Here is a 27,592-nt window from a genome sequence, read left to right on the forward strand (position 1 = left end):
TTTCAGCTAATTTCAGCTCATTTTCTTCAGAAAACTTTTTTGCTACCTTTGCACTTTCTTCTTCTGGGATCTCTATAATGTCATCGCATTATACTTGATGATATCACTGAGTTCCTTTAACCTAGTCTGTCTGTCTGTCTCTCTTTTTAACTCTTTGTTCTTTTTACTGTTCAGCTTGGTTGCTTTCCATTACTCTGACTCCCAGATTGCTAGCCCGTTCTGCATCCTCCAATCTGCTGTTGATTCCCTCTAGTGTATGTTTTATTTGTTACTGATTATTTCTGTTACTGAGTTCATCTCTGACTCATTCCTCTTTGTATTTTCTCTCTCTTTGTTGAAGGTCTTACTGAGATTCTCCACCCTTTTGTCAAATCCAGTGGGTATCTTTATGATCATCACTTTTAGTTATTTATCAGGTATTGATGACCTCCATTTCATTTAGCTCTTTTGCTGTTATTTGACCTTTCTTTCAATTGGGACACATTCCTCGTTTTTTCATACTCTGTTTCTGTATATTAGGAAGATTAGATACATCTCCTGGTCTTGAAAATAGTTGCCGTGTGTAGAAGAGGTCCCTGTAGCACAGTGCGCTCTGGGCACCAGAACCAGGCACCCCAGAGATGTCTCCTCTGTGGGCTGCACACTTTCTACTGGTAGGGCTGAACCTTGTTTGCTTCAGTCCAGTCAGCTGCAATGACCCCCACCCCCTTTGCCTACCTTCAGTACACTGGGCAGGATTTGGTTCCTGCATTGTTGAGGGCCTTTCTGAGGTCACCACGGACTTGTAGGTGGGTGATGTCAGCAGGCAGACTAGCTGACTAGCATACTAACCATATGCACTGAATAGCAGGGCTCTCTCCCTGCATAGCCAGCTGGAAGTTTTCACCTGCTGGAATTATGGGCACACTGGTGTGTGGGGTTATCTCCCGCCTCTTTCTAGGGCAAGAATCACTTTGCAGTGGTACTAGTCTCTACTGGGGCTGCTTATAGGGTGTGGCAAGGGCAGGAGCTGCTTTGGGGGGATATCTGCTAAAATGCACGGGTTGGATAAGGCAAGAGCACAGGGGAATGTGAGGGCAGGGCATGCCGTGCCAACAAGATAGGTAGAGAATGTTTACGTTGGTTCCCACAAATGTGTGACTTGGCTGGGGGTAGAGAAGAGAAATGGCACCAACCAGTACTTTTATTCTTAGAGAAGTCTCCTGAAAATCTCTTCCTCTATAGAGCGTGTTCTGAGATTAGTAAATGAATCTACTTTATGTAATACCACAGGCACTTTTCAAACTTCTGTCTCCTCAGGGTTATTTATTGTGTTGGCTCTTTAAGGGCAGGGTCTCAGTTTCCTCTTGCCTTCCAGCTCTCCCTGGGCTAAACCCACTGGTTTTTAAAGTGCCTGGAATTAAGCTTCAGTGATTCTAAAAGCTCAAGAATTTAAGCTTCACAGGTTTTCAAATTAAGTGTTACCAGGACTTGTCCTCTCAGTGCAGACCTCCATGTGCCTCAGAGTCTGATGTGGGGTGGGAACCTTTCTCTTCTTGCTTGTGGATTCCCTTGCATTTGTGGTCAGTTTCACCAGGGCTGTGGTTCTCATCCCCATCTCTCCTCCTCCCACTCTTTTACATGTGTCCTCTCTAAGATTAACTGTGAAGTTCTATTCTGCCAGTCTTTGGGGGTTTTGTTGTTGTTTTGTTTTGTTTTGTTTTTTTTTTTCAGCATTAGTTGTACAGATGTAGCTGTTATCTCTGTATGTCCATGAAACGAAGTGAGCTCAGGATCCTCTGCCTACGCCATTTTCCTCTGAACTTCCCTCTACATTTGATTGTTTTGATGCTTCATGTAAGAGGGAGCATTCATTATTGTCCTTCTGTGATTGAGCTATTTCACTTAGCATGTCTTCCAGGTCCACCCATGTGCAGCAGATAGTAGGATTTCCTTCTTTTTTTTTTTTTTTAAACACTGAATAATATTCCATTGTATGTAATTGCTATATCCATTCTTCTGTTAATGAACACCTGGGTTATTTCCACAACTTGACTGTTGTGAGTAATGCTGCAACGAATGTGGGAGTGCAGATATTTCTTCAAGATCCCGTCACCCAGAAGTGGGATTGCCTAATCATATGGTGGTTGTATTTTTAATATTTTGAAGAACCTCTATAATATTTTCTGTGATGGCTACACCATTATACATCCCCACTAACAGTATACAGATGTTCCGATTTCTCCACATCCATCATTACCAACAGTACTATTTTGGGGCTATGTGTGGAATAATAGCCATCATAACAGGTGTTGTTGCGTTCCAGATTTTAGGGGCAAAGATTTTGGCTTTTTACCATTAAGTGTGATGGGAGCTTTGGGCTTTTCGTTTATGGCTTTTATTGAATTGAAGCAAGTTGCTTCTATACTTTTTTTTTTTTTTGAGAGTATCATGAAAAGGTAGTGAATTTTGTCAAATAATTTTTTTACACTTATTTAAATGATCATGTGATTGTTTTTCGTCTTTCATTCTGTTAATGTGATGTGTCACATTGTTTGATCTGTGTATGGTGACCCATTCTTGCATCCCAGGGATAAATCTCACTTGGTTATGCTATGTGATACTTTTATTTTTTTTAATTCTCATTTTTTATTGATTTTTTAAAATGTTTAAATTTTTTTTATTGTGTTATATTAGTCACCATACAGTGAATTATTAGTTTTTGGTGCAGTGTTCCATGATTCATTGTTTGTGTATAACACCCAGTGCTCCATGCAATCCTCCTTAAAACCCATCAGCAGGCTCACCCATCCCCTGCTCCCCTCCATTCTAAAACTCTCCATTTGTTTCCCGGGGTCCCTAGTCTCTCATGGTTCATCTCCCACTCTGATTTCTTCCCCTTAATTTTTCCCTTCTCCTAATGTCCTCCATGATATTCCTTATGTTCCACAATACATGAAACTATATGATAATTGACTTTCTTGGTTTGACTTATTTCACTCAACATAATTTCCTCCATTCCCATCCATGTTGATGCAAAAGTTGGGTATTCATCTTTTCTGATGGCTGAGTAATATTCCATTGTGAATATGGACCACATCTTCTTTATCTGTTTGTCTGTGGTATGTGATACTTTTAATGTGCTGTTGAGTTAGGTTTGCTGGTAATTTGTTGAGGATTTTTATATCCATGTTCATCAAATATATTGACCTGTAGTTTTCTTGTGATTTTTCAAGAAAATCACAAGTAGTGAAAACTACAAGTGTAGTTTTCTTGTAGTTTTCTTATCTGGTGTTGATATGAGGGTGATTGCTGGCCTATGAAATGAGTTTGGAAGTGTTCCCTCTCTTTTTTGGAAGAGCTTAAGAAGGATTACTATTAATTATTTTCAAATGTTTGATAGAACTCGCCTATGAAGACACAGACCCTGGGCTTTTTTTTTTTTTTTTTCCAGGAGGTTCCTGATTATTGATCAATCTCAGTATTTATTACTCAGTATTTATTATTGATCTGTTTAGTCTTTCTGTTTCTTTTTCTTTCTTTCTTTTTTTTTTTTTTTGCAAGAGAGGGGGAGAATGCATGCAGATGTGTGCATAAAAAAGGGGGCAGAGGGAGAGGGAGAAAGAGATCCTTAGGCAGGCTTTGGTATATTGTGTTTTCGTCTTCATTTGTCTCAAGATAGTTTAAATTTCCCTTTTGATCTTTTTTTGAGTATTGTATTTCTGTAGCTAGACTAGCTTCCTGAGCACAGAAAATGTGTCTGTTTTCTTTTCTTTTTTTTTCAGGAAGCTTTACCTGAGCCTCCATGTTGCTCTCCTCTATGCTTCCAGTGACTTGGGTGTACATCTCTCCTTGTGCTTCTATTGAAATTACCTGTGGAAATGTCTGTCTGTTTAATTAGACTGTAAGCTTGTAAGGGCAGAGAGTGTGTCTTGGTCATCTTCATATGCTGGCATTAGCACAAAAGCTAGCATTGAGGGTCCACTCAGTTCATTAGTGAATTAATTCTGTCACTCAGTCAACAAATATTTATTGAGATCTTACTATGTGCCAAGCACTAGTTTAGTTTTGAGTATATAACAGAGATCAAAACTGGTAAAAGTTTCTGCCCTAAAGAAACTTACGTTCCAGGTGAGAGAGCAATTAATATAATAAGCAAGTCAAACATTATGTTGTTAAGTAAAATAAAGGAGGGGAAAGATCAGGAAATTAAGGTGGGGGGTGTGTTAGCATTTTGGATAAGCAGTCTCCCAGTTGACATGTCATTCATATAAAGACCTAAAGAAAATGAGTTAGTTGGCTCTTTGGATGTTTGGGGGGAGAGAATAGTGAGGACAAAGTCTTCAAATGGGTGAAACCTCTATGTCTGTCATGTTTGGAGAACATCGAAGAGAACAGTGAGAGGAAGAGTAATGGGAAATTAAGTTAGACCGAAAGATGGGTGGGGAAGATTCTGGAAACCCTTGAAAATTCTGGTAAAACCGTGGACTTTTACTCAGAAACGAGGTGGGAAGCCACTGGTGGCTTTGGACAGAGAAGAAATAAGCAAACTTACTTATTAAATGTTTTTGGAACTAAGTAGGCCAAATATACATAGTACAAGAAGACCTAAAACTTGTATGCCTTTATAGTCTAAATTTTTAAAGGAGTAATTTAGGTTAGAAAATCCCAAATCCATAATATCATTAAAAATACGGACTTAAAATCTGTGATTAGGGCCACCTGAGTGGCTTAGTGGGTTAAGCCACTGCGTTTGGCTCAGGTCATGATCTCAGAGTACTGGGATCGAGCCCCACATCGGGTTCTCCGCTCATCAGGGAACCTGCTTCCCCCACTCTCTCTCTGCCTGCCTCTCTGTCTACTTGTGATCTCTCTCTCTGTCAAATAAATAAATAAAACCTTTAAAAAAAAAATCTGTGATTAAAACAAAACAAAACTTGCTCCACCCAGTGGAGTGAGGGAGCACTGCATTTAGGCATACCACTTGGAAATTTTCTCTTACCTACATTAACCAAAATAACTGGATAGTTGTCATTTCTGTGGACTTCACAAAGATCTGGCCATGTCCACTAATACTGTTTTCAAGTTATTTTTTTCTTAAGATTTTATTTATTTATTTGACACAGAGAGAGAGATCACAAATAGGCAGAGAGGCAGGCAGAGAGAAGGGGAAGCAGGCTCCCCGTTGAGCAGAGAGAGCCCGATTCGAGGCTCGATCCCAGGACCCCAGGATCATGACCTGAGTCAAAAGCAGAGGCTTTAACCCACTGAGCCACCCAGGCTCGATCCCAGGACCCCAGGATCATGACCTGAGTCAAAAGCAGAGGCTTTAACCCACTGAGCCGCCCAGGCGCCCCCATGTTTTCAAGTTATTTTATCTTAACTAAGGAAAAATTGCAGAGCTACAAACTCACCAATTCCTTAGCAGCAAAGATTTGAGAAATACAGATTAAATCATTTTTGTGAACTTCGGGATGAATGTACAGTAATTAATTAGGGCTGCGTCTACATTTAAATAGGATTTATTTATTTGCTTAAATTTTGTTAACTTTGGAATATTGAAAAGCTAACCCAGACAGTTGTAGTCTCTTAAAATATAAAATCTGAGAATCACTGTACAGAATAAAGTAACTTCCCCTTTTTTTTAGCAGTCTATTTTTAATGATTAACTCCCATTTGTATGCTAGTACACACAATAGTGGCATTTTGTGTAATGGGAAATCTTAAATCATCTTTCTGTCTTTCAATGTTTGAGATCTGGACACCTTTAACAGAAAAAATATTTCAGGGGAGCGTTATTATTTTTACGAAAGTAAGGACAGCCTCTAAATTTTGTTAATTTCAAGGATAGCATCACTAAGTAAATACCAGATATTAAAAGGGCTGTATAAGCAAATGTGCTATTGTCCTTGCTCTTACAAAGTTGTTTATTTAATAGTTAAGGAGATGAAATTGTACTTTTTTCCCGTAATAAAAATTGAACATCATCTGGCCTGTGATAGCATAATATTACGAAAAAGGGCACAATCCGTTGGTGATATAATCTTACTGAATTCACTTCGTGTGATTTGTTTGGTGACATCTGCTTATGAGGATTGGTATTGTATTTTGGAAATACTCTTTGGAAATTACAAATAATCAGTAATTAGGTCCAACCTCTTCCCGAGGCTCTCCGCAGATTCAGCTTGATCTGTAGAGCAATTTCACTGCCCCCAGCTCCTGCCTTTCTGCACATCAACACCATATGATCACCGGAAACAAACCCCAGATACGCCGGAACATTCCTGGCTGTCTGTACATTTTGTTTCACACACCCTACACTGAAAACAATGAACGAACCTTGAGATTGCAAATGATCCTACTAACAATTTAAGAGACTTTGAATTTTTGACTTCCTGCCGGCAGGAAGGAAATGACAGTTGGAAGTGTGGAGAACAGGTGTTACCCCGGACAGCATGATATTTTCTGCTTACTAAAATAAAAAACACTGCATCAACATTCCTACGTGGAAGTGAGTTCTAACCGCAAGACTCAGTCTTTCCACCACAGACCCAGCTCCAGAAAACCAGATCTGTTTCCTACCAGGAAGTTGTTAAACCCAGCATTAAAGGGCAGAGTAAGGGGCAGAGTTCTTTGAATTGGTCTTGTATGAATCCAAGTCAACAATTTGGGGGTATGAAAATGTCCCCCTGCGTGTCCTTCCAGTTACTGGCCCTGCAGTTGCATGGCAGAATCGTCAAGGGACTTAGAAGGGAAAAAATCAGGATTGGCATAAACTGGTCTCAGCGGAAGGGTAGGTGATTTCAAACCCTCTCTCATCTCCTTTTGTCTCTGTCTCCAAGTGAGGGGTCTAGCATTATTTCTTCCCAGGAACTTAATGTTGCTGTAATGGCATTCTTTTCTTTGCCAGGCTAGCTTGTTCTCTATCCCTGGTGAAGGAACCTACCCTGTCTCCCAATCTGTTACGGAAATTTTAGACTATTTTAGATCCCTTAGAAGAGCTGAGGACTCTCAAGTAATTGGAGGCTATGTCTTGGTCCAGACAAATACCAGTCAGTCCTCTCCAGCCTCCTTTGTTAATGGTTCAAATCCATTATGGGATATGCATTTTTGAGGACATAATGGATTAGAAAAGGTTGGGAAAGATATTGTAACACTGGGACCTAAGTCTTGTGAATGCTTGTAAAGAAGCATGGTCTTGGGGCGCCTGGGTGGCTCAGTGGGTTAAAGCCTCTGCCTTCGGCTCAGGTCATGATCCCAGGGTCCTGGGATCGAGCCCCACTTCCGGCTCTCTGCTCAGCAAGGAGCCTGCTTCCCCTCCTGTCTGCCTGCCTCTCTGCCTACTTGTGAACTCTGTCTGTTAAATAAATAAATAAGAAGCACGGTCTTTTCCTAACATGCATCTTGAGGTGAAGAAACTGCATTCCCCAGGGGCTTTGTTTTCTCTCTTCTCTGGAGACCTTACAGAGCCATGGCTGTGCAGGAAGGAGACTTGGGGGCTCTAATTGGGACCACACAAGGAAATTGAAGCCCACAGGCTGAGTGGACAGATTGTATTGGGACAGGTAATAACGTGATTTCTCCTTCTGAAAGGCCAGTGTGAGAGCCAGGATTCTCTTGGAATAAAACTTGCGTTGGCCATTATCAAAGCTTGGCACATTCCCCCTACTGGCCACCCCTTCTCTTACCCTTCATCTCCATCCATTCCTTCCACGAGATCTTTCAAGGGCCTGTTACACGGTAGGCACCATGCTGAGATACGACCATACAAAGATGAAAGCGAGTGTCCTCTGCCTTCAGGGAGCTTCCCTGGGGAAAGAGAGCTTTTGTAGGGGATCCAGTGCCCAAACTATATAGGGAGACAAGCCTACAGTACAAGCGTGGACGAATCCAGAAGGATTCAGAAGGTGTTCTGACTCAAAGGAGAACATGCTTCCCTCTGTTTGGAGAAGGAAAGTAAGGAAGCATTTCAGAGGGGAGGAAACTCTTAGAGTGGGGCCTGCAGGAGGAAGGCTATGCTTTTCACAAAGACTTAGGTCCAGTGTTACATCGTCATGGGTGATCAGGAATAGGCAATAAAATTCTGTCCCCACTGCCTAGCCGGCAAAGTTATTCAAGGCTCTCCCCATCTTCTGCTTGCCTCTTGGCCTATTTCATGGCTCTTTAGTGCTGCCATTTAAGGGATAAGTAGAATTAGAATTGCAATTCATTTATGTTGCTTTTGCTGAGAAGTTAGGGACAACAAACTGGCGGAGGAGGATTTAAAAAAATAGAGCCTAAAGTTTATATTAAGCCAGAATTGCTTTGTTTAATTGATTGTTACTAATCTGTAATTACTTTCAAATTTTTATGCTGGTGAAATATTGCAGCTATGCCAATATTAATAAATCGAGAGTGAAAACTCCTCCACCCCACCTCACCCATTCCCCAGGGGCAGCACTCTTAGTCTGAGGAGTGTATTTCTGGATTTTTAATTTATGCTTCAATCCACAATGATGATATTTTTAAGACAAAAATGAGATTGTGCCATTCGCATTGTTACACATAGCATCTACAGTTTGCTACTCTCTCCCACCCCTCTCCTAACTCACTATATCATGAACAGTCTAAGGACTAATTTTCAAAGAAATTGTCCTTTTATGGCACAGAGAAAGTTACGTATGGATATTGCTTTGAGTCAATAGAAAAATCAATTTGGCCGAAATTCACCTCCTTCAAGAAACCCTCTCTGATAAATTCTACTTTGATTTTTTTTTCAGTCCCTTCTTCTGAATCATCTAGCAGCCTTACATCTTGTTTTTGTATACTATTTGCCCCTAAACATATTCCTTTCTTGTACTCAAGCCCTTTTGGTTGCCAAGACCAAAGAGCCCATTCTGTAAGCCCTTTCGTTGCCTCTCGCTATAGATCTCTGTTCCGGTCCTCTCACTCTCTGCGTTGGCTTCTATGCTAACTCTTCTGTCCCTCACCACTCGGCTTCCATTCGTTCCTTCCTTCACTCGGCAAATAAGTACTGAGTGTCCCCACATGCCAGGCAGGGTGCCCACACGTACGGTTTGGGTCACTTTTATCCGGACTCCAGATCATGGCCTCTGCAATTCCACTTACCAAAGTCTCCCTGTGTTTCTTGGTTCAGATTTCTAAGCTGGAGCACGTAGCCCAGTTTACGGAGGGACATTCTGTGAACCAGGGCCTGTTCATCCAGATGTGGCTGGAGAGGGGTGTGGAGGACTTTGCCCGGGTGAGCCCTTCACAGCCCTGACATGCCCAGCTCAGTCCATCAATGTTCTCAGGTCTTACCTGTGCATTTGAGACATATCCCTGACCGGGACAGAAGTGAGGAAGAACTGTGTCTCTACCACGATCTGCTCACAGAAAATGTTCATAAGCTATGCTAACACAGGCGCTCTTTCGTTTATAGGAGGTGGGCTTATTGTGGGTAGCGAGGAGCATCACAACCTCCCTCCTGTTCAGACGGCACGACTAGTGATCAGAGCTTTCCGTACCGTAGAGAACTGTGGGGCTCATCACACGAACTCTGTCTTTGAAGGTAAAGGTGAAGAGAGATTAGAAACTGGAAGGAAGGGTGCCTGGGTGGCTCACTGAGTTAAGCCTCTGCCTTTGGCTCAGGTTGTGATTTCAGGGTCCTGGGATCAAGACCCACATCGGGCTCTCTGCTCAGGGGGGAGCCTGCTTTCCCTCTCTCTCTCCGACTGCCTCTCTGACTACTTGTGATCTCTCTCTCTCTGTCAAATAAATAAATAAATAAAATCTTAAATAAATTTAAAAAAAACTGAAGGGAAATTAGATGTGAAAAATATAAAACGAGTGCTATTTTAAAATTCCCACACATGGAAATAAAAAAAAAATGAGTATTTAAACTGGAATTAAAGACCTAGCCCAGAGTCCTTTTACTTGGTGCCAGGCAATTTTATTCAACAACTGTCTTCCAATGCCCAGCTCACAATTCCTATGAATACACAAAATTTCTAGAAGAAGTTACAGCACAACATACCATGATGACTCAAGACAGAGGGCTAGAAGACTAGAGTCTAGTTTGTATCCAGTCTCTCTTAAATATAAAGTTTTGTCAGGGATGACACAGAGAATTGGTGACAATTATATGGTGTTAGAAATAGTTGGTGACAGAAATGGTGCTCTCATGGTTTTTCTACCCTGTCCTCTTGTGTTCTCAGTACCAGTCTTCCAGCTCTCTTCATTCCTCTGAGGGGACTTCTGCAAAACATCAGCAGATTGCAAGTTCAAGTTCAAATAAGGTAGCTAGCTTGAGGAACCGGCTGACTGATGGTGTTGCAGTGGGTGGGCAGGAGGCGGTAATCCTCAGAGCTGCTACCAGAATCCTAGGGGCACCAGGGAGTCAGGCGGCGCAGGGCCCCTTCTGCAAAGGGCCTGCCTGGGGAGAGAGGAACCCAGAGAAATACTGGCATGCCTCAGGCTGCCAGGAGGCACAGGGGAAGCCATCAAAGGAAGCCAGTGTGGAAGGGATCAGAATCAGTGCTTCCCTCAGCATTCTTGCTCCATCGGTGGCAGACAAGGCTCTTCCCGCTGCCCAGGAGGCCCTGGGGCTTCCCCCTGGCTTCCTCACCTCCAGGTTAACACCACTCCTGTCCTCCATACCAGCACTCACCACCCTTTCCAAATGATCAAGTAAGTGGCTCTTCTGTCCAGAAAACATTGCTTTTTCACTGCCTGCCTCACACACACACACACATACGCCACACATGCAAACACCCCACCCCACCCCACACCCACACCCAAATCCTTCATGGAACATTGACATTCTGACCCCAGCCACGTCTTCTAACATCACCTGTCCTTACTTCCTGCCACGGGACACCAGACCCTCATAACTGCTCCAGCCTCCTGGCTTCTTTTTTTTGTGTCTGGAATGTTACCGACACCCCCAAACCTGCCATCTGTCCTCCTATTCTTTCCCTCCCCTTCCCACAGCCCAAAGAGGAAATTCTCCTCTGTGTTACCAAAGCACTTGGGTTGTACTTCTGACCTCAGTGATTTTTCTCGTTCCCAGGTTTGTTTTGTCTGTTGGACTTTGAGCATCTTTAGGGCAGAAATCTTCTGTCCATTCACCTTCACACTCCAGCACCTAGCAAAGGCGAAGTGCTCATTTGTAGGTGCTCCCAAGTAGTTTTTGAAAGAAGGATATATTCATGGAGACGGTTGTTGTCTTTTAAATATTTGATATGCTTTCGGACGAGATATGGACAGCTCTTAAGACGTCAATCCTGAAAACAGGTTTCCAACACATGTTGGTTCCCTCACCAGCAAAATAAAAGTATTAATCTGGGTTACATAGCAATTAATGTGCAAGAATAGATAAGATAGTTCAGGTACCAGGAAGAAATCTGGTTAGGAGGCTGGCATTGTGAATCCAAACTCCCTTTTCAAGCACTTTGAAGAAAAACAAGGGGTACTTTTCCTTGATGAGGACCCAGGTTGTGGGTATCTCTTTTCGCCTGGATTTGCTTAGATAAAAAAAATCGAGGATTGGATTACAGCTCTTCTTCTCCTTTAACTCTAAAATTATATGATTCTGATGTTCCACTTAACAAATGTTAAGTATTCCATAATTTTTTGTGTGTGCTCAAGTTGTCAATCCAAGCTACACTGAAAGACTTGTAAAATAAATCTATTTATTTTAAAGATTTTATTTATTTATTTATTTGACAGAGAGCGGGAGGATACAGTGCTGCAAAGCATATTCAGAAATCCATTTGACTTTGAATAATGGACGTGCAAACACATTAAGTCATCATCTCCACAGCTGTTCTGTTTCTTTAAGAGACCTCGCTCGGCAAGTTGGAAGATCATTGAACCATATGAGGGTCAATAAAAGAATAAAAAGTCACTGATTAGTGATTTCAGGACAAGGAACTGGATCCTGGCTCAGTATCAGTGTCCGTACGCTGCTCACAACCCAAGGGGAAATGTTTTATACTCAGCAGCTAGCCCTTCTCAGGGGGGCTTCTGGAAGACTCATCAAGCTCCTGATTTTTGAGCTTCTTGAGTTTGCTGCTTTCGCCACTCCCACGCTGGTGATGATGGAACAGTTTGCCAGTGCCTATCAAAAGAAAGCAGGTAGCCCCGGGAAAACGCATTATTGGCTGATTGTTTCCTGTTCCATTGCCTATGTGGCTTCTGTGACTCTACTGATATGGGTTCCCGTTAAAGTTCTCTTATACAAGAAGCATCGCCTTTACGCAAAAATTAAAGGATGGTGAGTAAAATGGTTCTAAAGCAGGGAATCTCTGTGATGCTTTCAAAGACACTTTCTCAGGTACTGTGGGTAAGGATGTTCGCGTAGCACAAATGTACATAATGTACGCGTGTTACGATCAGTGAAGAGGAATTAGCACCGCTTCTATAGATATGTTGATATTATGGTATCTTCCTTTAAAAAAAATAGAGACATTTTTCCTGACTGATAGCAACACATTAATGTGTTCCCAAGTTTGCAGTTAGCATGAGTCTATGATATACTAAATCTTGGGCCCAATTCCTCTGTACACTGAACTGCATAAAGTTGTCACAGTGACTTTATAGAAATCATAATTGAAAGATTGTAACATAGAATTTTACTTTTGTAAAGTAAAGAGTAATGTCTATTTAGAAATGTTTATATTGCATTGTTTTGCAGGTCTAAAGCATCCTTTGATCCTTAATCAACTGAGATTTTTTAAGCAACCGGTCTCTTTGCTTAGATTTAAAAAAATAATAATACTTTACTATGTCAGTAAATTCTTTTTTCCTGGTGTGTGTCTGGTGGGGGGGGGGGGCTGCCACAGTAACAGTATAGAAATGTTTTAAATAAATTAAGATCTAATGTTAGTTCAACATTAATTTGATGACCGTATCACCTGTATCAATTAAGTGCGAATAATCTCTGATACTAGTATTTTTTCCTTTTAGATCTTCAGATCTGACTTTTATTCATCTGAGATTTCTTTGTTTTCTTTGCTTAGTTAAACCTTCTTTCATACTGGTATTTTATCTATTTATTTTAAAGATTTATTTATTTATTTGACAGAGAGCGGGAGAACACAGCAGGGGGAGTGGTAGGCTAAGGGAAAAGCAGACCCCTCCCCTCCTGAGCAGGGAGCCCCATACCAGCTTGATCCCAGGACCCTGGGATCATGGCCTGAGCCGAAGGCAGAGCCTTAACTGACTGAGCCACCCAGGTGCCCTAATACTGATCTTTTTTTTTTTTTTTAAAGATTGTATTTATTTATTTGATAGAGAGAGATCACAAGTAGATAGAGAGGCAGGCAGAGAAAGAGAGAGAGAGAGGGAAGCAGGCTCCCTGCCCAGCAGAGAGCCCGATGCGGGACTCGATCCCAGGACCCCGAGATCATGACCTGAGCCGAAGGCAGCAGCTTAACCCACTGAGCCACCCAGGCGCCCCCGATCTTTTATTTTAAAGTCAAACAACATCAACATATTTGAAAGCAAGCAGCTGGGAATTGTACCAAGGGCAGAAATGTAAAAATCATAGAGACAACCATCTAATTTTATCGGGAGGGTGCAGAAGGGGAGGACTGACGCGTTGAGTTCGCAAGGGATCTCTGGGTGCCAATTTTAGATGTGAGACTTTCATTTCCCTGAGGGCAAATATATTGAAGTGTTTCTGGAAATAAACCATTTGGTTGACACTGCGTTTATCAGTGGGGTTTAGGGATTTTCCAAACCTTGACCCAAAGTTTCAGAATTCCTGTGGAGCAGATTTGGAGCTGAGCTGGATCCTTTACTTCTTACACCACCTAGGAGGAACTTTGACTGTCCAGGACTCCTGGCTGGGCTGGGAGTTTTGGGGAAGGATGGACTATCCAACTGACTCTAGAAACCATTGGTTTACTCCAGCCCAGAAAGGCACTCCTTGATTTTTGTTTTGTTTTGTTTTTTACATTGACTCAAATCCCTAGAACTATAGGTTCTGAGTATCTTTCAGGCAGCAAACCTTCCATATCAGTTACCATCATCAGCATTAAGTTATAAGTGTTTCTTTACTCATCACGTATGTGCTGAGATATTTACATGTGAATTTCATTTCCTTCTATACTACCTTGTAAGTAGATATTTTCCTGCATTTATCATTGTTATTCCCGAGAGGAAATTTATGATTAGAGAGGTTATGCAACTTCCCTGGTCATTTAACTAGTGAGTGAGAGGACCAGACTTTGGACCTCCATCCATCTGACTCCGTAATCGGTACTTCTTCTTTTTTTTTTTTTTTTTTAAGATTTTTATTTATTTATTTATTTAAGAGAGAAAGAGAGAAGAGAGAATGAGAGAGGTGAGCATGAGAGGAGAGAGGTCAGAGGGAGAAGCAGACTTCCTGCCGAGCAGGGAGCCCAGTGCAGGACTCGATCCTGCGACTTCGGGATCATGACTATAAGTGGAAGGCAGTCGCTTAACCAACTGAGACACCCAGACGACCCATAATCGGTACTTCTAACCACTCTCCTGACTGTGTCTTTGAATGACAAGGTCCCAATCTGCTGGGGTAAGTTGAGGGTAAGGAAGAGAGTAGCTTCACATTTCTACTCCCCAGTACACATTTTGTTTTACAAATCTGGTCCACGTGTCATGGTTACACTTTCCATGAATTCTTTGGGGAAATACTTTTCTGGTCTTTCATTTTCTTTGTAGGTGTGGCCGGGCACAGGTGTTCTAAACAGGTATACGATAGGTTATTTAGTTTTACTGCAACTGTGAAACTATTTCCTCATGGCCTCATTTGTGAACACTGTCATATTGCTATCTCTTACTGGCATAGAAGAGAAAAGTTACCTAGCTCTATCCTAGAAGCTTTACACATTCTGTACTATTAAATTAAAGCTTTTTGACAGCCAGGTGGGGTATGTGCTAGTATTCTCATTTTATAGATAAAGAAATAGAAACTCTAATAAGTGATCGACTTTGTCAGGTCATAAAATTTGTTAGTGGTGGAGCTGGGATTTATAAGCCCAGATTGGCCTAAATCTGTACTCTTTCCTTTATCTTGTATAACGTCTCCTTTATTTTTTTCTGTCTTTGAATGCCAAGTGTATTTCAAGATCAACGCAACTCTTTTTTGGTGTCATTAAGATATAGTACCTCCAAAGATGTGTATTTGGATATTATATATGAGTCTCAAACTTGTGTATATGGATATTTTAATATATGTAGTCAGGCAGAGTGTTTATCCTAATTGCTAGATAAAGATGATGCAAAACTAATTGGTATTATAGAAGGTAGGAATTGAAATAATGACTATTGAAGAATGCTTAAATAGTTATTTATGCAAAATCTTATAGGTCCTTAGTATTTACAGATAGATGGTTGTCCTATTTGAGGACGTCCCTGTAGGTTCACAATGCCATTATCAGCCCCATGAAGCTGGTATTCAAGAGAGAATGAGGAGTGTGCCCTGGCCATATAGCTGAGAGGAACAGACTTGAGTTCAAATCCCAGCTTTTTCTTTTTTTTTCTAAGATTTTATTTATTTGTTTGACAGACAGAGAGACAGCGAGAGCAGGAACACAAGCAGGGGGAGAGGGAGAGGGAGAAGCAGGCTTCCCGCCAAACAGGGAGCCTGATGCGGGGCTCGATCCCAGGACACTGGGATCATGACCTGAGCCAAAGGCAGATGCTTAACAACTGAGCCACCCAGGCGCCCCAAATCTCAGCTTTGACATTGACTGTGAGGATTTGTGTGAGTTATTTAAGTCCTTTGAATCTTAATTTTCTCATGAGCATAACAGGGACAACTGAGCTTTTTCATTTGAGTGCTGTTTTAAGAAACTGACTAGGATTAGGCATATAAAATTCCAAGCATAATGCCTGGCACGTAGTATGGATCCAATGGATATTATTGTTATTACCTCAGGCTGAATTTAGTATTTCCATTTAATTAGCAATAATCGTGCCTCGGATAAACCTCATTGACTACAATACTGCCACTGCACAAAGCTAGTATTTCCTTTTAAAACATGATTTTGGGGGCACCTGGGTGGCTCAGCGGGTTAAGACGCTGCCTTCGGCTCAGGTCATGATCTCAGGGTCCTGGGATTGAGTCCTGCATTGGGCTCTCTGCTCAGCAGCGAGCCTGCTTCCCTCTCTCTCTCTCTGCCTGCCTCTCTGTCTACTTGTGATCTCTCTCTGTCAAATAAATAAAATCTTTAAAAAAAAAACAAACATGGGCGCCTGGGTGGCTCAGTGGGTTAAGCCGCTGCCTTTGGCTCAGGTCATGATCTCAGGGTCCTGGGATCGAGTCCCACGTCGGGCTCTCTGCTTGGCGGGGAGCCTGCTTCCCTCTCTCTCTCAATCTGCCTGCCTCTCTGCCTACTTGTGATCTCTCTCTCTCTCGCTGTCAAATAAATAAATAAAATCTTAAAAAAAAACAAACAAACAAAAAAACAAACATGATTTTGTTTAGGGGCACCTGGGTGGCTTAGTCGGGTATGTGTCTAACTCTTGATTTCAGCTCAGATCGTGATCCCAGGGTTGTGAGACTGAGCCCAGTGTTGGACTCCATGCTGAGCATGGAGCCTGCTTAAGATTCTCTCTCTTTCTCCCTCTGCCCCTTCCCACCCCATGCACACTCTCTCTCTAATTAAAAATACCAAAATGGACCACTTTCATACAACATACAAAACAATAAATTCAAAGTGGAATAAAGACCTAAATGTGAGACAGGAAACCATCAAAATCCTAGGGAAGAACATAGGCAGCAACCTATAGGACCTCAGTCTAAGCAACTTCTTACTAGGCACGTCTCTGGGGGCAAGGGAAACAAAACCTAAGCGAACATTTGGGACTTCATCAAGATGAAAAGTTTCTGCACAATGAAGGAAACAATTAACAAGATAAAAAGGTAACCAATGGAATGGGAGAGGATATTTGCAAATGACATATCTGATAAACGGTTAGTAACCAAAACTATAAAGAATTTATCAAACTCAACAACCAAAAAATGAATAATCCTGCTAAGAAATGGGCATAAGCTCCATCAGAAAGGATGAATACCCAACTTTTGTAGCAACATGGACGGGACTGGAAGAGATTATGCTGAGCGAAATAAGTCAAGCAGAGAGAGTCAAGTATCATATGGTCTCACTTATTTGTGGAGCATAACAAAGAACACAGTGGACATGGGGAGATGGAGAGGAGAGGGAGTTGAGGGAAACTGGAAGGGGAGATGAACCATGAGAGACTATGGACTCTGAAAAACAACCAGAGGGTTTTGAAGGGGTGGGGGGTGGGAGGTTGAGGAACCAGGTGATAGGTAATAGGGAGGGCAGTACTGCATGGAGCACTGGGTGTGGTGCAAAAACAATGAACACTGTTATGCTGAAAATAAAGAAATAAAAAAAAAAAGAAATGGGCATAAGACATGAACAGACATTTTCCAAAGAAGACATAAAGATGGTTCACAGGCACGTGAAAAGATCCTCATCAGTCATCATCAGGGACATACAAATCAAAACTACATTGAGATATCACCTCAGACCTATCAGAATGGCTAACATAAACAACATAAGAAACAATAGGTGTTGGCAATGATGCAGAGAAAGGGGAACACTCTTACACTGTGAGTGAGAATGCAAACTGGTGCAGCCACTCTGGAGAACAGTATGGAGCTTCCATGAGAATTTAAAAATAGAACTACCCTACAACTCAGCAACTGCACTATTAGGTATTTACCCAAAGGATATAAAAACAGTGATTCAGTGGGGCACATGGAACCCAATGTTTATAGCAACATTAAATATGAAAGACTAACTATTGAAAGGGCCCCAATATCCATCAAATAATGAATGGATAAGGAAGATGTGGTATACTAGTACAATGGAATATCATCCTGCCATCTAAAAGAATAAATGAAATCTTGCTGTTTGCAAGATAGAACTAGACAGTATTATGCTAACTGAAATAAGTCAGTCAGTGAAAAATACCATATCATTTCACTCATATGTGGAATTAAGAAACAAAACAGATGAACTAGGGGAAGGGAAAAAAAGAGGGAGGCAAACCATGAGGGACTCAACTATATAGAACACACTGAAGATTTCTGGAGAGGAGGTGGGCAGAGGATGGGCTAAATGGGTGATGGACATTAAGGAGGGACTTGTTGTGATGAGCACTGAGTGTTTTATGTAAAGGATGAATTATGTCCTGAAACCAATGTTACACTACATGTCAACTACCTAGAAATTAAATAAAAACTTTTATTAAAAAAAAAATACCAAAATGAATAAATAAATAAATAAACAAAAATGTGATCTTGTTTAATCCCCAAAATAACTCTGAGAAGTGGTAAAAGTGATTTTTTAAAAAGTGATGATGAAAATTATATGCTATAAGTGATATTCTTCGAATTTGGAAAAATCTTGTAGGTCTCTTTCATCCTTTGAGAAAAATGATGGCCCATATAGTGATATCATGAATATCTTTTAAAGTATTTGGCACTTATACAATGCTTCTATGTTTTGTTTTTTCACTTGACCTGCATGCCAGTGTTGCAAAGTTGACTGAGTGGATATAAGTCCTATTTTGTAAGGGAGGAAACAATGCCAGAGATCTTAAGACATCCACACTAAATCAACAGTAGAGTCTGAACTTTAATCCAGTGCTCTTTCCTTTACTCTGGTGAAACACTTCCTTATTCTCTTTAGAATGAGTGTTCCTATTTCGGGATGCCTGTCATAATTCATAATAGACTAGGGAGATGGTTTGAGGAATGAGGAAAAGCTGTTTATGTACACACCAAATTGTATATCCCAGTAAATAAGAGAAATCCTTTCCTGGGCTATCAGTGAATGTGTGAAACCATTGAGCTACAAAGCTGGTCTGCAACTGGAGCATGTCTCAGTGGAGAGGGTACCTGGGGATAACTCATGGGGATTCCCAGAATGTCTTGGGACCCAGGGATGCATTTCAGGAATTCTCTCAGTCGTTCTGAGTACAATTACCTTGGATCATGACATGTCATGAATTCCGAGCGGCGCCATGTTTGAAACACGAGAACCTTTTGGACTGCGCTTTACCTTGCTTAAGTCCTTAACCTATCAGACGTGCTTTGCTGTTGATTTGTTTAAGATTGTGGTAGTAATAATAGTAGTAGTAGTTATAGTCGTAGTAAAATAAGAGAAGTACTTACTGAAAGCTGCTCAGTAGGAGCACTATGTACCAAGCATAGTGGTAAATACATGGCCTATATTATTTTAGTTAATTCTCTGACCTTTTTATGTAAGAACACTTAGAGTGTTCTTCTTACAAATAAGGAAACTGGGGCACAGAAATTTTAAGACCACACAGCCAGTGAGCTGTGGAACCAAAACTGACCACAGGGTGGTCTGTCCCCAGAGCCTGGTCTCTTGAGGACCTTAAGTAAGAACCTACTTCTTGCTACCTTCCTACCACAGTGACACACACAAGTCATGTACACAGTGGTAATAACACCTGGGCCCTGCCGGACAGGCTGGATGAACGGAAGGAAGTAGAGCTTGCTCTTTTCAGACCCAGGAAGACCATCAGTAAGTTACCATGAACTAAGCACCGCTGCTTACGTTACTTCTTCCCAGAGCACTCCTCTTTTTTTCAGTGGGTCTGTCCATTTTTGTTCATTAGCAATAATTGTGTGACATTTGACTATAGGCTTTTTCTTTCTTGCCCCACCATATCCAGTAAATCGGGAATATATTTACTTTTGCTTTTCTCTCCCACCTTCTGAAATAAGTTACCAGATTCCATTAATTCTTCCTCTTTGATCTCTCTTGCACCACCTCTTTGTTCTTGACTGTTAACCTCCCCCCAGTTAGGCACTAACTTCAAGGGCCATCATACACAGACACAGTTCCCCAGATTTACCTATGTTCAAATCCAGGATCAGTATTTGTCCTGGTTGTTTTGTTCAAGGAAGCATGAGAACACTTTATTAACTAATGCTGAGACTCATAAACTTCACCAGCCCGTGTCCCTGTCCTTTGCTTCTTCTCCCCACCATCACCCTCCTTTACAGTCTTTGTTCACAGTGTAAAAATCTCCTTTAAAATGGTTTTCTGCACACCATTCCTGCCCCTTAAAAATGGAATCTTCCCCTTGCTGGTACAACGGTATTGACATTATACTACAGAATCCTAAAGCTAGAAGGCACCTTAGAGTTCTACCACGCTATTTCTCACAATACAGATAGACAATGGACCTCTGATTTCAAGGGGGAATTCCTTAGTTTTTGTGTCTCTAATTCTGAGGATGGTCTTCCTTATTTCTACATAAGAAAATAAAAATCTGCCACCATGAAAGTTCCTCCCCATCTTCTTCGTAGACTTCATGTCCTCTACCCTCCCTTGATATGCCAGTGAATTTGGCCATGGCCAGGAGCTCTACCCAATTCCTACCCTTGATTTTCTAGTCACCCCCCCCCCCTTTCTTTTTAAGTAGGCTCCATGTCTAGCTGGAGCCCAGTGTGGGGCATGAACTCATGACCCTGAGATCAAGACCTGAGCTGAGGTCAAGAGTTGGATGCTTAATGGACTGAGTCACCCAGGTGCCCTCCACAATTTCCCCTTTTTATTGCTTTGCAAGTGTTCTCATTGGCTCATAATATAAACTCCCCCTTATATGATGATGATTCCCAAAATTGTGTCTCCAGGGTTGATGTTCCTCTGAGTGACTTCAGGGGAAAGCGTGTATACTAAAGTTTTTCAAATATTTGAAGGTAGCTTCCTCACTCTGCCATCACAAGCACACCCCATGGCGGTCTGCTAAGTCTTCTGTGGGGTACAGATTTCATCAGGTGTCCTTGCTCTGTCATTTCTGGACCTTTTGCCCTTTTGGATATTTCCTTGGGAGGATAGCTGACTTGTTAATGTTCAGATGATCTCATTGATACTCTGATATCCTATGGATTCAGCTGTCAACTTCGGCTATTTGTGTGATGTATTGACTTCAACTACAACTGTGTCACATTCATCACTGAGGGTGTGACTTCTCGAAAAACTGGCTTTTAGTGCAGTTACCTTATCTCATGCTTAGGCAACTTCCAGGAACCTGTAAGTGCCATACAGTCAGTGTGTCTTACGTGGTTTTTCATGCCAGGAACAGAGTGTAGTTCACATATTTAACAATAGTTTAGACGAATGGGTGAATGGATGAGTGCAGAACTCGGCTTGTAGTATGAGCTCACTGGGGTTAGTGTCAAGGAGGAGGGTCATTATTTTTTGTTGGGAAGTTAATGGAAGATTGTGGAAGGGAACTTGGACTTGAAGAGCTAGGTGATAGAGAATGTGTGTGAGTTTCTGAGCATAGAGTGGTTTCCCCCGTTATTATCTGACCTGCACTTTGTCCATGAAAAATCTCAGGGCCAGAATTCTTGCTGCACAAAGAGGAATCATTAACTCATCATGGCTGAGCTCAGTCAGGTCTTTCTTCATAGGGCTACTCCTGGGGGAGGGAGGGGTCCTTCTTTCTAATTTATTCCAGATACCCCCAGAGCTCTACTGGTAGTGCCCTAGCTCATCCTTCCACCTGGAACTTACACCTGGTCCACACGTCCTTCTCCTAAGCTGTTCTGTTCTCTGGTTACAGCCTTGCACTAATCTTAGCACAAGTACACTTTCAAAGATCTGTCTGTGGGATTTCCAACATAAATTTCATTGTATGAATTTCCTAGGATAGCTGTTACAGAGTATCGCAAGCTTGGGAGTGTAAACAATAGAAATACACAGTCCCCTAATTCTGGAGGCTAGAAATCTGAGGCCAAGGTGTTGGTTGGTTCCTTCTGAGGGCTGAGGGAGAATCTGTTCCAGGCCTCCCAGCTTCCGGTGGTTTGATGGTGCTCTCCAGCATTCCTTAACATATTGACGCATCACCCTGACCTGCCTTCATCACGGCATGGTGTTCTTTCTGTGTCTCCTCACGTGGTCTTCCTTCTGTGCATGTCCGTCTCCAGATTTTCCCTTTTTATAAGGACATCAGTCATGTTGGATTAGGGTCCACACTGATGACCTCCTTTTAACTTCTTACCTCTGGAAAGACACTATTTCCAATACAGTCACATTCTGAGGTCCTGGGGGTTGGGACTTCAACATGTGTTTGCCCGTGACAGTGTGCCCTCTGGCCCTGTCCAAAATTCATCTTCTTCTCACATGCAAAATAGACTCGTTGAAACTGAGAAGGGCAAATTTCACCAAATTTTGAGGCTTGAGAATAATCCCCTGTGGCTGGACACTGTGTCCTCTGGGCCTACCAGACAGAAGGCTCCATGCTTTTCCTGGTTTCTGGGTCTGAGGAGGAAACCTCTGGGCCACTGGCGGCCGTGGTAGCCCCTCAGGCCTCTGGAGCACTGTCAGAGTCATTCTTCCCTTTTCTTGAAAGACAGTACACATTCACAGCCAAATAGCGCTAGCAGTCCACTTCCTGCCTCTTGAATCCCAGAAGGCTAACAGCGTTCCTTCCTTTTTGTCCCATATCTGTCCCCTTTGAGTCCCAGCTGGCAGTGGAAGCATTTCTGCTGAGACAGGTGATTGGATTCACAGGCCACACCCTTAGTATCCTCTCTAGAACATCCTCTTTCATTTTTTAAAAAGATTTTATTTATTTGAGAGAGAGAGAGAGAGAGAGAACATGAGCATGGGAGTGGGGCATGAAGGGGCAGGGGAAGAGGGAGAAGCAGACTCCGTGCTGAGCAGGGAGCCTGATGTGGAACTCGATCCCAGGACCCCAGGACCCCAGGATCATGACCTGAGCCGGAGCCAAACACTTACCCCACGAGCCACCCAGGCGCCCCTCTTATTTTTTACATCATGGATAGACAGAAATTTCCAAATCTTCAAGTTCCAGTTCCTTAACAGTTATTCTTTCTTCAATTTCTCTCTCCCCTCTTGAATTTTGCTCTAAGCAGCAAGGAGACACCAGGCACTGTCTTCAGGACTTGGCTTAGAAATCTCAGCTAAGTATCTGAGTTCATCAGCTGTGAAGTTCTACTCTGTATCCCACAGAACACAGGTCCTCCAAGTGTTCTGTTCTTATAGAAAGGATCACCTTCCCTTCAGTTTCCAGTAACACTATCCTGCGTGTTGCCCGAGTCTTCACCAGGAACACCTTAACATTCGTATTTGTAGCATTTCTGTTCATGACAATGTGTGTCTACCAGTTCTGGAGGCTGGGAGTCTTGGGTCAATGTGTCAGTTGATTCCTTCTGAGGTCTGGTGGTTCACGGGCACTCTGGTGTACTTGGTCAAGCATCATCTGGCTGAATTTATGCCTTCATCTGCTGTCTCCTTGTGTCTTCATATAATCTTCCTTCTGTATATTCTCCTAATTTTCCCTTTTTATAAGGACACTGGTCATGTTGGATTAGGCATCACCCGAATGACCTCATTTTAACTTCTTACCTTTAGAAAGACCCTGTTGCCAAATAAGATTACGTGGTAAGATGCCATGAGCTGGAACTTCAACATATCTTTTGGGAAGGGGACACAGAATTTAACCCACAACCCTCATTCATAAATTATAAACATATGTTGGCAGTCAGTCAAGATTAAAATTCAAATTATCATTATTTCTGGTTACATAAAACACAGAACTTGGATTGGGAACAGGTTACATCATTATTTTCACTAACTTCTAATTGAAAACTATGATTTCTTTCCACTTTGAATGTTGGTAACAAATCACAGTCGTATTATTAGAACCTGTAATTTCATTACATAGGTCTTTTCATATCACATTACAGCTGTTGCAGATACTTCATCAAATGGGTTATGAATGATTTCAGTTTCCACTAGATCTTGAGTACTCCAAAGGAAATCAGAAGACAATGTTCATAGATAGGCACATGTATTACTATATCAAAATTGTAAAAGAATTTGGATAACTGTATTTCAACATAATTGCTTGTTTTTTAAAAATTATGTTTTATGAAAGGCCCATAGGTTTTACCAGATTCTCAGAAGTTTGACTGCACAAAAATTCTTCAAAAACATTATGCTAGCCAGTGGAGAGAATGTAGTGAAACCACTCAGATAAGTTTCCTGCTTCCATGGAACTTAGTTTTGGTGACTGGCAAAGAGGAGGAATGTGTAAAACAGTACACAAGAAATAATCAACAGAATTTCAGATGGCGTAGGGCTGTAAATGTATATAATTCTATGTCAGACACGGAAGATCTGGGAGTAGAGAGCTGCTGGCAAAAGGAGAGCGAGTGTACAACTTGAAGGTGGGGTGAGTTTGCTGTGATCAGGAAATAACTAGAAGGCCAATATGGCTGGAGTTAAGAGGTTTTTGGGAGAGAAGAAGGTCATTCTAAATGAGAAAGACAGTGGGAGAAAGAAGAGAAACCACAACATATAGAACATGTAGGCTAGAGAATAGGTTTCAGTTTTATTCTAATGAAGTTACTCGTGCATTGGTGATTTTTTAAAATATGTAAAATGCACAAGTGTATGTATTTTATGAAAAATACACAATATAGAACTTACCATCCTGATGATTTTTAAGTGTACAGATCAGTGGCCTTAAGTGCATTCACACTGTGTCCAGACCAACCAACCATCGCTGAGCTCTTTTCATCTTGCAAAACTGAAACTTTGTCTCCACCAAACACTAACTCTCCATTCATCCCACCCCTCATCATTGGAGAATTTTTGGTAGGGCAGTGATAATTGTGTTTTACAGTTTAGAAATATAACTGCTCTATGGAGACAATGTTGCTAGGCAAAAATAGAAGCACTAACAGGAAATTGGTTAGGAAGTCAGACGAGATATGATAGCCCATGACCTGCAGTGTTAGCAAAGGATGGATTGGAAAAGTGTTTTCAGTAAATATACTTGATGTAAACCAGACAGCATTTGATGATAGTTGGAACAGGTATGGGGAAGGATGTGGAGTCTTTTTCAGGCATGTTAAATCTGGATTGCCTACTAGACATCCAAGTGGAGGTACCAATAGAATTGGACATACAAGCCCAGAACTCAGGCGTATTTACATTTATATAATACTGATACTGATTTTTTGGAAAAAAGACATTTAGAGATCATAAGAGATAAACCATGACTTCAAGTGAAAACATTTGGATATTTCTTATTTGAACAAAAAAAATCATATATATATATGATAATGTATATGATATTATATGTATATACATACATACATATATACACAATATTCAGAAGCTATGGGTAAGTAGGTGTTATTTAAAACCATGGGATTGGCTTAAGTAATTGAGGGAGAAAATATAGATAAGGAAGAGGAGGAGGAGTAATCCCTGGGACATTCTTACCTATTTTTGAGTACAAGCTGAGTAGAAGAGGGCTTCATAAGGCTCTAGCTAGCCTTAGAGAACCAGGTGCTGCAGGAACCTAGATCTGGGCTTGGAAAAGGAGGCAAAGCTATCCCTTAAAATCCCCATTGTACCTGTGGTTTTAGCAGGTCATACTGGGTCTGGTTGGGAGAGGGGTATATCCCACCCCCTAACTTATGTCTATACCTAGAAGGCCAGATAGACGGTAGCATGGTTGTACCAAGGGGAAAACCTTAGTTATTTGAAAGAGTCCAACACTTTTTTGCACTTAGAAACACATTATCATCTAAATGTAATTTTTAAAATGTGTAATTAGTGAAATATGTATTTAAGGAAAGAAGGCATTTCATGATACAAAAGCTTTGAGTATACTTTGTCTTCCCATAAATTAATGATGCTAAGTGTATATTTTAATTCTTTCTGTCATAAGATATTTTATGTATTATATATGTGTTGTATCACAATAACTATTTAATTGATTATTATCATGTTTAAGAAGGGGTTCAAAAACAAGTTTGAAAAATTATGTGATTTTCATATATCATATATATGTATATATACACACATACATATGTGATTTTTTTAAAGATTTTATTTATTTATTTGATAGAGAGAGATCACAAGTAGAGAGAGGCAGGCAGAGAGAGAGAGAGAGAGGGAAGCAGTCTCCCTGCCGAGCAGAGAGCCCGATGTGGGACTCGATCCCAGGACCCTGAGATCATGACCTGAGCCGAAGGCAGCGGCTTAACCCACTGAGCCACCCAGGCGCCCCCATATGTGATTTTTTTATACATGTGATATATAAAAATTTTTATTTTTGTGTATATATATTAAAATGTGATATATATGATATATAAAATCACATATATAAAATCACAATATTTCACGATATATATATATATATGATTTTTTTCAAGTAAGAAATATCTAAGTGTTTTTACTTGAAGTCATTCTTGGTATATGTTCTCTAAATGTCTTTTTGAAAAATCAACTTTAGAATAGGGTATAATATAACTTAAGAAAGTCATGTTTGGGGGGCGCCTGGGTGGCTCAGTGGTTTAAACCGCTGCCTTCAGCTCAGGTCATGATCTCAGGGTCCTGGGATCGAGTCCCGCATCAAGCTCTCTGCTCAGCAGGGAGCCTGCTTCCCTCTCACTCTCTCTGCCTGCCTCTCTGCCTACTTGTGATCTCTCTCTGTCAAATAAATAAATAAAAAATCTTTAAAAAAAAAAGAAAAAAAAGAAAGTCATGTTCGGGATGCCTGGGTGGCTCAGTAAGTTAAGCTGCTGCCTTTGGCTCAGGCCATGATCCCAGCCTCCCGGGATCGAGTCTCGCATTAGGCTCCTTGCCCCGCAGGGATCCAGTTTCTCTCTCAGCCTCTGCCTGACATTTTGCCTGCTTGTGTGCGCGCACTCTCTCTCTCTCTCTGACAAATAAATAAATAAATAAAACCTTAAAAAAACAAAAAGAAAGAAAGTCATGCCCTTTTTTTCAGTTGGTCACAAGAGCCAGAACTCTTGGGCAAGATTCCAAATTATAATGAAAATATTGAATGTCTCTCGTCTTGTACGGAGATGCTCTTAGAAGTCCATGGTTTGCTACTTATTTGGAAATCTCTCACCCCTTTGTTCTAGAAAATATTCTGGTTTTTGCATGTGTTGCCCTTTGCCATACTCAAACATTTGGGAAATGGAAATAGGGAAGCAGTAGTTTCTTAGAAAAACTATAGATGAATGGAACAGGAACTGCTAAATTAGCAGAATGGAACAGGAACTGTTGATCTTGTACATTATTGCTTTGGCTTATTTTTTTTTCTCCTTTGCTAGGAGACCTGTTATGATGATGTGTGTTATACTCACCACACTTCCCAGCTTCAGCTTTTCTATCGCAGTGACCGAGGTATGCGATTTTTATTTCTTCTGCTGCAAGATTTTGAGATTTTAAAATTTCCTCTGTTACTGGAATTTGATAGAACAGTGTGCCCCCAAATTTTCTTAAAACTTTATTTTATCCAATTTTCTTCCAAGTTGCAATGTATATATTTAAAGTACTAAGAACATTGTTACCTCTGTGATTGTGAAGGAAGGTCTAGCTGCCAATTAAAAAAAGACCTTCTGTGTTTGTGCGTGAGAGACAGGAATGTTAATTTCAAAATAATAAAAAAAAAAAGCAAGGAATTTGAAAGTAGATTTGCATTTGTTTCTTTTAACTAGATGTCTTTTGAGTGTCCTCAGTCCTAAGGGACATCCACTCACACTCTAAGACCTTTGATAATACATCTATTGGCAAAG

General features: G+C 41.2%; 1 protein-coding gene and 1 pseudogene across 1 annotated transcript in view; one reads left to right on the plus strand and one right to left on the minus strand.

The window, feature by feature from the left end:
- The first annotated feature begins 11,888 nt into the window (after nucleotides 1–11,888).
- TMEM236 (transmembrane protein 236) overlaps nucleotides 11,889–27,592 on the plus strand; it is a 36,878-nt gene continuing 21,174 nt past the window's right edge. Inside the window, exons 1-2 of the mRNA XM_046013524.1 lie at nucleotides 11,889–12,235; nucleotides 27,128–27,200. Coding sequence (XP_045869480.1) covers nucleotides 11,946–12,235; nucleotides 27,128–27,200 — 363 coding nt within the window. The 5' untranslated portion in view covers nucleotides 11,889–11,945. The remainder of the gene's footprint in view (nucleotides 12,236–27,127; nucleotides 27,201–27,592) is intronic.
- Nucleotides 15,802–15,968, minus strand: LOC123947730 (annotated as a pseudogene).

This window comes from Meles meles, chromosome 7 (genome assembly GCF_922984935.1).
Source record: "Meles meles chromosome 7, mMelMel3.1 paternal haplotype, whole genome shotgun sequence".
In the NCBI taxonomy this organism is placed as follows: domain Eukaryota; kingdom Metazoa; phylum Chordata; class Mammalia; order Carnivora; family Mustelidae; genus Meles; species Meles meles.